The sequence below is a fragment of the Pinus tabuliformis genome, chromosome 7 (genome assembly GCF_031772625.1).
Source record: "Pinus tabuliformis cultivar Carrire ecotype Pingquan chromosome 7, CPIR1, whole genome shotgun sequence".
Classification (NCBI taxonomy): domain Eukaryota; kingdom Viridiplantae; phylum Streptophyta; class Pinopsida; order Pinales; family Pinaceae; genus Pinus; species Pinus tabuliformis.
In genome coordinates, this window is record NC_142293.1 from 115,547,345 (window position 1) to 115,558,053 (window position 10,709).

At 32.0% G+C, this 10,709-nt stretch overlaps 1 protein-coding gene across 1 annotated transcript; it reads left to right on the forward strand.

Moving 5' to 3' along the window:
* The first annotated feature begins 5,264 nt into the window (after positions 1-5,264).
* LOC149245988 (uncharacterized) lies at positions 5,265-9,285 on the forward strand. The gene is made up of 3 exons (XM_089455619.1): positions 5,265-5,762; positions 7,371-8,063; positions 8,754-9,285. The coding sequence occupies exons 1-3, from the start codon at positions 5,376-5,378 to the stop codon at positions 9,210-9,212; spliced, it is 1,539 nt and encodes a 512-aa protein (XP_089311745.1). The 5' UTR covers positions 5,265-5,375; the 3' UTR covers positions 9,213-9,285.
* Positions 9,286-10,709: the final 1,424 nt, after the last annotated feature.

A 10,709-nucleotide genomic window follows, 5' to 3' on the forward strand; every position in this document is an offset into this window, starting at 1 on the left:
CAAATTGATTGGAGGAGAGGTGTTATAAAGCCTACCTCGTGATTTGATAGCTTTCGCAAAGATTTGAAATGGTTTGGCACTGTTTTGGGCTGCTGAACTGTGTGCGCCGCGCGCCTTATATGCGTCGCGCCCTTGCAAATTTTCCACTGCGGGCTGGCTGCCAGTGCGCCGCGCTCTTTGAAACCGGCTCTCACTTACTCAAATTCTCACAATATCGACTTCACACCTTTGCAAATGTATTCTCCAAGTCATGCAAGAGCTCAATGCCATTTGATTTGGGTAAAACATGTATATATAGGCTTGAGAGAAACTGGTTTGATTTTTTCTTCCTTGAAACCCCCTTTCTAATGTTTTTTGTTTTGCACTTTTCATTGACTTTTAAAACACTCTGTTTTTCTTTTTTCTTTGAAATTTTGGCATCTCATGATGAAATTTTTGGCGTTTCTTTGAGGGGACTGTGTGACTGAGCCTCTGGCTTTCGAAATCCATGACTGCATCTAAAAATGTCAACTATCGATTTTTGGAAAATTTTGTCATAGTTGACCTTGTTTGACTTTTCTTCAAAACAAAGTTTTGAAGAAGAGTCGATGTTTCTTGCGGTGACGATGAAGCTTTCTGCACTGTAGGTGTATAAGATCTTCCTCTGGCCTGCATGACTTGTTCTGGACATGTTTTTCAAGGACCAAACTGATGAATTTCTAGACCCAAACCATAAAAAATGACTCTGTCCTGAAATAGGACTAGACCTTGACTATCATGAATTCCATTGATTTTGGACCAAGACCTGAATCAGTAGAGGCCAGACATGAGGGGAAATGAGTAGCATGACTTTCTCCGTCAGATCATGGCATGTCCCTAGCGAAATGCAGCTGAGTGGATGGAGCGGGACACCTAAATTTGAAATGCAGAAAGAGCTTTGATCTCTGACAGAGGACTGACGAGACTGAGTCTAACACTACTCATTACATTAGGTCACAATTAGGATTACATCTCCCAGTAAGGTCGTGGCTCTAGAATGAGACCTAAACAAATGTGATCCCATTAACATATGGAGTAATATTTTTCAACACTACTAGAAATAGATATTGAAGGGCTTGAGAAAAGGTGAGTAGAGCATGAAGTAGAATTGAATAATGTAAATTCTTCTTTGGCAACTGCCAATGGACGCCGCATTAACATTCAAGAAGAAAGGGAACAATTTGATAATGGCAAATGTCCAATTATTTCACCCTTAAAATTAACGGAAGAAGAATAAGTGAGATTTGTGGCCGCACAGAACATAGAAGCTAGCGTTGTGAATGCTTGGAAATTTTTTTCTTGAAGATACATCGAAATCACAGTTGTCTCAAATCAAACAAAATGAACATGATGTTGAGGATGCTTTGGAGGAACTCAATTGACAGTTTCTACAGTTTGTTATTTCAAACTTGTCCACATACAAGAAGGACTTGCATCATTCAAGAAAACTATTTGATACTAAAGCTTTAAGTTACACTAAGTAATACATCAGCCTAATGAAGAGGAACCATGTGAGGGAGGTACTCAGTGATATACTAGTATATAGTGTTATTTGGGAGGAGCATATTTCACATTTGAGCCAGCTACTAGAAACATTGAAGAAGCACCATTAAAATAAAATATATAAACAAACTTTAAATGTATTAATAAATAAATTTTGTATATTAATTAATGATGCCACTAAAACCAATATGGTCTATCGGACCTTAAGGAAGTAGGAAATTAATTGAGATTCTTTAATATTTTATTTCTCTGATCGAAAAGAAGGGAGAGAAGTGTACCTAGATCACTATAGTATTGCTTACTTAACAAGTCATGAAGGTTGGTAGAGTGGAAACAATTTTGAAAATTAGAACGGTTGTGGATAAGAGATGAGCAATCCAAGAGAAAGTGCCTGAAAATTAGAATGGTTGTGGGTAAGAGATGAACAACTCAAGGGAAAATGATTTTCATTTTCAACCCTTTTAGTATGACAAAGGTGACTAGAAATTGTTTGAAAATTAGAATGGTTGTGGGTAAGAGATGAGCAGTTCAAGAGAAAGTGCTTTTCATTTTCAACCCTTTTAGTATCACAAAGGTGACGGACTATTTTATAACAAGGTGTTTTGGGAGTTGACCAACACTCGATTTCACTTTAAAGCTCATGATAATTAGTTCTTATCTTAGTAATATTCATTTTCTCCTTAGCAATGGTCATTCAAAAATATAATTTTGGCTATCAAGAAGCTCATGAGAATTAGTTCTTATATTGGCAATATACATTTTCTTCTTAGCAATGGTCAGGTCAAAAAGATAATTTTGACTATCAAGATTGGGGTTGATAACCTCATAGTATCTTAGCTTCCTCTTTCCCTCTAACTCCTTATCATTTAACATCTTATTTTTAAATTTGGAAGTAATAATATTTTTAATATTATCGTTATTCTACAAAATGATCTCCTCTTTCACCCCCCAATGGTCTAGCCAAGATTGGGAATCCGTATGCTAGATTTTCTTGAGTCTAAGGTGGGGATTTTGGCTAGAGTTACTAGCAATTTTGAGGAACAACTTGCCTTCCATGTTGTATAGCTTCTTTTTATATATGAGATACCTAATCATAGCCATGCTTTCAATGGAAGAAATGATAACTTCAACATAAAAATACCTAATCATACATTTTTAATTAGCAAATAAATTTTATAAAATATTAAAAATAAATATCGATTAGTATTATAGAATTATCATACTTATACTCAAAATTTATTCCTTAAATTTTTTTAGTATAAATTAATAAAAAATTCAAACAATATTCAAAGAATAAAGAATGAAAACTCTTAAATTTAAATTAAATGGAATTATTATTCAAAAAGAAAAAGAAAAAAAAAGAAAAATAATAAATTTAGAGGCAAAAAATTCACATGTATAATTAATTTAAAAATTAGCATAATCATATAAGTTAAATCGTTGATTAAAATTAAAAAGTTCACTTTCATTAAAATTAAGTATAAATATTATCGTCTTACAATCAAATGCACTTGTTTTAAAGTCAGTTTTTTTTTAATAATGAATCATCCTCACTTTAATCTTATTTTTTAGTTATACTTTTTTAATCCTATTTTTTAATAATAATGATTATAAAGTGTATATATATGTTATTGTCAAAATAATCTAATTAAAATAATAAAAGAAATAATTAACTACCACGATTTAAGAGCAATCATTTATATGTAACAATAAAGTAGAATGTACCTTTTTATTTGATTGAATCTTACATGTTCATATAATTTTTTTATTGAAAAAAAATAGCTATGATTTAAAACACAAAAGTTAATGATTACATAGCTAAAGACTCTTAAATATTTAAATGGAATTTCAAACCATTTTTGTTTGCGTGTAATCTTAATTTTTGTTGTTTAAAATCTATTTTTTATTACATATATGGATTGAATACCTTGAAAAACCTTGGGGCATTTGGATTAAGGAGAGTTCACAACTTAACTAGTAATTCCAACAAATTGCTACAGAAGTATGGGCAAATTAAATGGGAAAATAAGTGGGAAAACCCTCTAAAATATATAATATATTAAGACTTTAATTTGATATGTTTATATTTTAAATACTTACATGTATTTTAAATCATCACTAATTATAGACATGTTTATATTAGGCTGATTTTAGAGTTTTTAATTATAAATATTAAGTGTATGTTGAAAATTTAATTAAAAGAATATTGTTTCTAGTCATTTATTAAATTTATTAAGTGCATTTTATAAATGGTGATTTGTCATTATTAAATGCTTTTTAGCCACTTCGCTCAATTTCAATCTTAAAATCCCCTAGATTTAAATTATTGCCAACTGGCGACTACACCAACTTTTTTGTTTGCATCAATATCCTAAACCTCTACCTTGTGTCTAAACACGTAGTCTAATTAATGGACAAAATGGTTCCTTTCCACGTATCTTTTCTGGTCAATTTTAACACGTAGTCTAATTAATGAACGAAATGGTTCAATTTTAACACGTAGTCTAATTAATGGACGATATGGTTCAATTTTAACACATAGTCTAGTTAATGGACGAAATGGTTCTTTTCCACGTATTGGTTCCTTTCCACGTATTTATCTTTTCTGGTCAATTTTAACACGTAGTCTAATTAATGGACAATTTTAACACGTAGTCTAATTAATGGACGAAATGGTTCCTTTCCACATATAATGGTTCCTTTTCACGTTTCCACAACACGTAGTCTAATTAATGGACAATTTTAACACACAGTCTAATTAATGGACGAAATGGTTCCTTTCCACGTATCTTTTGCAGTCTAATTAATGGATGAAACGGTTCTTTTCCACGTATTGGTTCCTTTCCACATACCTTTTCTGGTCAATTTTAACACGTAGTCTAATTAATGGACGAATTGGTAATGGATGAAATGGTTCTTTTACACGTATCTTTTCTGGTCAATTTTAACATGTAGTCTAATTAATGGACAATTTTAACACGTATTCTAATTAATGGATGAAATGGTTCCTTTCTAGGTATCTTTTCTGATCAATTTTAATAGGTAGTCTAATTAATCGAGGAAATGGTTCCTTTCCACGTATCTTTTCTCATCAATTTGAACACGTAATCTAATTAATGGACGAAATAGTTCCTTTCCACCTATATTTTCTGATCAATTTTGTCCAAAATATAATAAAAAAAATTAAGAATCATAAATTTAAATTATTTGATTTACAAAATTTCAATGCATCAAATTTTAAGATATTAAATATATTTATACATTAAAAAATGTTACTATTACTTAAACTACCCAATCTACTCACCAATTAAATTACAATAATTTGTGATTATTTATATGGAATGCTTTTTACCCACTTACCAGTATTCGAACCCTAAAATTTAAATGGTTGCCAACATGTTTCTACGAGTGTATTTTTTGTTTGCGACTAAACATTGCGTGGTGTCCTAACCTTATTCACCTTTTTTAAGTTACAGTGATGTGTGTCTTTCATGTTTGCATGAAAAACCTGTGCATGGTGTCCAAAACCGGTGATTTGTTATTAGTTGTAAACCGTTCTTGTAAACCCGTTGCTACACGTGTCCTTTTTGTTTGTATCACTATCATAAACCTCTTCATTTGCATGGTGTCTTAAACTTATCCTCATTGGTCAACCATTTCCATTTAAGTAAAATAAATTAGCAGCAACCGGAGTCTCATTAACGCGTTGAAAGTTGCTATCGATGTTAAGTCCTCGAGACCAAACGATACAGCCCAACAAAGTGGTGGTATTAGCTGTTCTCATCAATCTTATTCCCATCAGAATCTGCAGGCGTCGCATCATAAAGTGAGTACCATTGCCTTTCACCTTCATCATGGAGATGAGTAACATGGGTGGTAGCAGCAGCATTGCGATTCAGAGGAGGGATCTTCTTGAGTACAAACGTGGCAACGGCGACGAGGGATGGTATATTGTTTCCATCGGTCTGCACAATGGCAAACTGGTGATCCATTATGAAACATCACCAGGGCAACGAGACGAAGTGTTGGATTTGGCAGAGTTCGAAACTGCGGAGAATTTGCATGCAAAGTTTCGCCGCCCCTCTACGCAGCTTAAAGATGAAGAGTGCGAGAAAGTGATGCCACTGTGGCCTGTATTGGTCGCTTACCCGCCACCGGCTTACCAAGGACGCCCCCTAAAAGAAGCTGTTAACATTCCTAATACAGCTGGGTACAGATATTTCGATGCTCGCATTGAGGAGGTCAGATTGCTATCTAGTTTTTTTTTAAAGAAAAAAAAACCTCTTTTTGTTATAATTTTTTTTATTCATATACGTGAGTTTTCTCATCTTTTCACCATGTTGATTCAATGTAGTTACAAAAACTTGTTACTTATATCCTGGCTTCATAACATGATGTGTCCAGACCACTGAAAACAACCATTTTCGAAAACAAAATATCTAATCTGCCTTAGCTCTGAGCTGCATTTATCTTTTGACAATTTATCCGCTTACTATTTTGGTCTCTATAAAGATGGGAAATGGTGACCCTTCTGAAATCTTGATCTTTTCTTTCTAGTTTGTAACTTCAGAAGTCTCTAACATATATCTCATATCAATTCACTTTACAACCACTTTGAAGTTTCCAAAGACATCTATTTCCTCAATGCCAAACCATTTGGAGCAATAAAAGACTCCCCACAAAGCAAGAAGCTTCACTCTGGTGTTTATGTCTTTGTGGCTAAACCAATAGAAACCATAGAAATCTCCAAATCCCAAATAAATGGTCATCCCACTACCACATGACTCAAATGATGAGCTCCATTGTAAAAACCCAATGGATAACAGGGCCAGATATCCTTTAGGCATCTATTGCTTTTTGTTATATTTTCCTCATGAAGACCAATTTCATAAAAAGGATGATATTTTTAAGCATGTTCTACCACATGGGCCCCATTGTAAAAACCCAATGGATAAAAGGGCCAGATATCCTTTAGGCATCTATTGCTTTTTGTTATATAAAGATGATATTTTTAAGCATGTTCTACCACATGATTTGAATGATGAAGCCTCATCCTAAAAACCCAATGCATAAAAAACCCAAATATCCTTTGGCCGTCTATTGTTTTTTGTAATCATTTCCTCATGAAGACCAATTTCATAAAGAAGGATGATATCTTTAAGCATGTTCTCCTCATTTCCTGCTTTTCTTGCTCAGATATGTTGGCATTCCTGGCTCTTCATAATCCCCATAGGACTTAGAAAGGTAGTACCCAGTGTGTCTTATACTGCACAAACCATTGCATTAAACATTCCCCTGTGTCTGTCCTATCCCAAGAAGCTTGTATATTCAACAGATTAAACACCCAAAACCACACAGGAAACTAAAAATGACATTTCTCGTCTTCAACACGGGAATTAAACAAACCCTAAGCGGCTACACTGAAATTAAACTAACCCAAAAGGTGTCCAGACTGGACTAAGCCTCCCACAATCCCAATGAGGCTGGACCAAGCTTCCCACAATCCCAATGAGACCTCCCACAATCCCAAACAGGCTCCCATGATCCCAATAAGAACATCTAAGTAAGTTGATTGTTCTTCTCCCTAGTCCAAAAGAAACTAAATTTTTAAATAAAAATGAAAATATGTATAGTGTATTTGAAAAAAAAAAATGAAATAAAATATTTTGATTATTTAAAAATAATTAAATTGATTAATTATTTGCATGAAAAATAAAGTCATAATTAAAAAAAAAAAAAAAATTTGCTATCCTATCAAAATATATCATGTGATTTTTTTCCAATTTAATTTACAGTTATAATAGATTAATTATAAATATTTTAGATTAATTATAGATATTTGAATGCAGATTTCAAGAGTTGAGCATATTAACGCAGGTGGTAAAGAGAAGTGTTTATGCGCATTTAAGATTATATGGCTAGCTGGTCCTGAAGTGGGTCAAACAGCGACTGTTCAGTGTAAAAGCATTTACTTACTTGGATTTCGTAGTCTTGAAAAGCACTGTGTTCTTCGGGAAGCAGCAAAATTCGTTAACGGTAAAAAATATACCTCCATTGATAAGGACACTTTCAAAGCTCCTTCAATGGCAATGACATCTGTGAGTGTTCCTGAAATGACAAAGGTGTCAAAAAAATCATTTGAAAATCATTTAGTGAGACCGAATAAGGGCTTATCAATTATTACAGATGAAAATGGGTATATTGTCTGCAGTACTCAAAAGAGTAGTCTTCTTGAATACAAGCCCGACAATGGGGACGATGGATGGTATATTGTTTCCATCAGTTTAAGTGATGGAAAACTTACTGTTAGTTATGAAAGATTAGCAGAGGAACGAGAGGAGGAATTTGACTTGGGAAAGTTAAAAAATGCGGAAGATTTATATCTCAAATTCCGTGTTCCATCCACGCAGCTAAAAGATGAAGAGTGCCGGAAGATGGTACCAATGACGTTTGTGATGGCGTCTTATTTACCACCAGCTGACCATGGAGGCCACGTTCCTAACAGCAGTCTGTATAAGTATTACGACGCTTGCATCGAAAAGGTCGGTTTTTTCTTTTCTAAATATAATTATCGCATATCTACATGGGCATAGATTCAAAGTTAGTGCTTTTCATTTTCAATTTCAAGGATAAGGAATTGAACTAGTGACTTCACATTAGGGCAAGGAATTGAACTAGTTAGATTAGGGCAAGGAATTGAACTAGTGACTTCACATTAGGGCAAGGAATTGAACTTCACATTGGCATAGATTCAAAGTTAGTGCTTTTCATTATCATGTCCAATATATCACCCCTATTAAGGCAAGGAATTGAACTTGTGACTTCACATCAAGGAGTGCCTTAACAAAGCACTCACCATCTATCCAAGACCCCATGAAAATATATATGTGTGTGTGTTAAATTGGAGTCAAATTCATCTTAGAAAGTTAAGTTTGTTTTTTTTTTTAATATCTAACTTAGTTAATGAAAAAAACACTGATTATATTTTTCCCTTAAAATAATTATAATTATAATTATAATTTTCATATCTCATATTATCCTTTCATGTATTAAATCCTATCCTACCCTATTAGTGTTGTATTATTTTGCTAAGATATATTATACCATTTGATAATGCAATTATAAAATATTATAGCTAATTTAATATACATAAATATTTATATTAAGATCTATTTTATGTTTTTCAAATTAATGATAATTGAGTATATGTAACAAGAGGCATTTGGGTGCAGGTTTTTCAAAGCAATCATATTACTATACATGGCCAAGAGAAGTGTATGTGCACATTTGAGATTACATGGCTTGGTGGCCCAAATGTGTGGCAAAGGGCTAATGTTTATTGTGAAAACATCTACTTACCTACGTTGGGTAGCATAGAAGAGCACCCTGTGCTTAAAGAGGCAACAAAGTTTCTCCAAAGTAGAGAATATAGAAAGGCTCATGATATGCATAAGGATGTTACTTTAAAGACAATATACAAAAGTGATTTTGGCTTTGCTAGCAGTTCATATTTTCCATCCACAATTGTTCCCGTTGATACAAATATATGGGAAAATAACATTGAAGACCATTTGGTGAGATCAAGCAACAAGAGGAAGGTGACATCAAGTAATAAGGAGGAACGTTCTTGTGTAGTAATCACTGAAGACGAGAATGGGTTTATAGTATGTAGTACACAAAAAGAAAAGTGATTGCTAAACATCAAATGCAAGACATTGCATTATTTTTTATTTTATTACCATTTACTATATGGGTTTATAGTATGTAGTGCTAAAAACAGAATTGAACTACCATTTTTATTTTACTATCATTTACTATATGGTTTCAGTTATTTTCAACCATAATACGATTTTGGTAACTGCTTAATAACCTTGTGTTGATAGCACTCACATGCCTTATTGGAAGTCAATTATAGGTATGTTTTTAGTTGTCATTAGATATACAAATATGTCTTATTTTGAGAGTGATTATGACAAATTATCTTCCCTGACCTGTTAATTTTGAGGTAGTTATTTTTATTTTTCCATTGGGTGCACAATGTTGGTTGGATTAGTTTAAATTTATTAGATCTTAAAAGTTATTTGATTTAATAAAAATACACTTGTATCTTTATCAATACCTTTTTGTTGATAGTTGCTTAATAAGATTTTTTATAGCATGCAAAGGCCTTATTGAAATTCAATTATAAGGATGTTTTTTATTGTCATTAGATATTACACATGTCTTAATTTGAGAGTGATTATGCAAGTTATCTTTCCTAACCTTTAATTTCAAAGTAGTTATTTCTATTTTTTCATTGGGTGCAATTTTTTTGTTGGATTAAATTACATTTATTTAATCTAAAAAATTCTTTGATTTAATCCAAATAGAGTTCTGTGATTCTCAAAAACAGTTATGCTTATTATAGTGTTTTTATATTTATCTAACCTTTATATAAATATTTTTAATAAACTATATTACATAAATATTTTATTATTTATTATATCCTTATATAATTTATAATTTTTTAAAATTTTATTTTATAAGCATAATTTTTTTATTTTTTTATTTTAGAAATTAAGTTTTTTCTTAAATATGATATTTAGAATTTTTTTTATGATATTTGAAATTTTGTACATGATTGAAATAGCAATATAACTGATTACATAAGAAATTTGACTTTGCATTGTTTAGTGATCATCGTTGTAATTTAGAGTAAGCTTAAAATTAAGTTAGAATGGTTTTTCCTTTTGTAATTAGTTTAATTTCTGTTTTCATTCAAATAATGTAGTTAGGTCAAACAACAAATAAGTTATCATGTGATTCACAGAAGTTCACTTTTCTCCTCTCCCAGTTCTTTTTCATCTTACCTATACTTAGGCCCATTAAATATTTTTGTCCAAATTTTATCTTTAATTTCTATTAATTGATAAAGAAATTTGATGTAAGATCTCTAATGTGATGCGTTTCCTCAGCCCGATTCCATTGGGAAAGATGGTAAAAGGTAAGAAATTTTAATTTTCAGTCACACATCACTTTTCATTATTTTAATATTTTGACGTGTAACTTAATTAATGGGACTTTCAATTAGACTTTCCTATAATTATGGGTGATCTTCTATTTGATAGGTTTATTTAAGAGCCACCAATGAATATAATAATCCACTGAGATATTTTTTTATTTCCGAGTGTGTGAGGGCATGTACAACA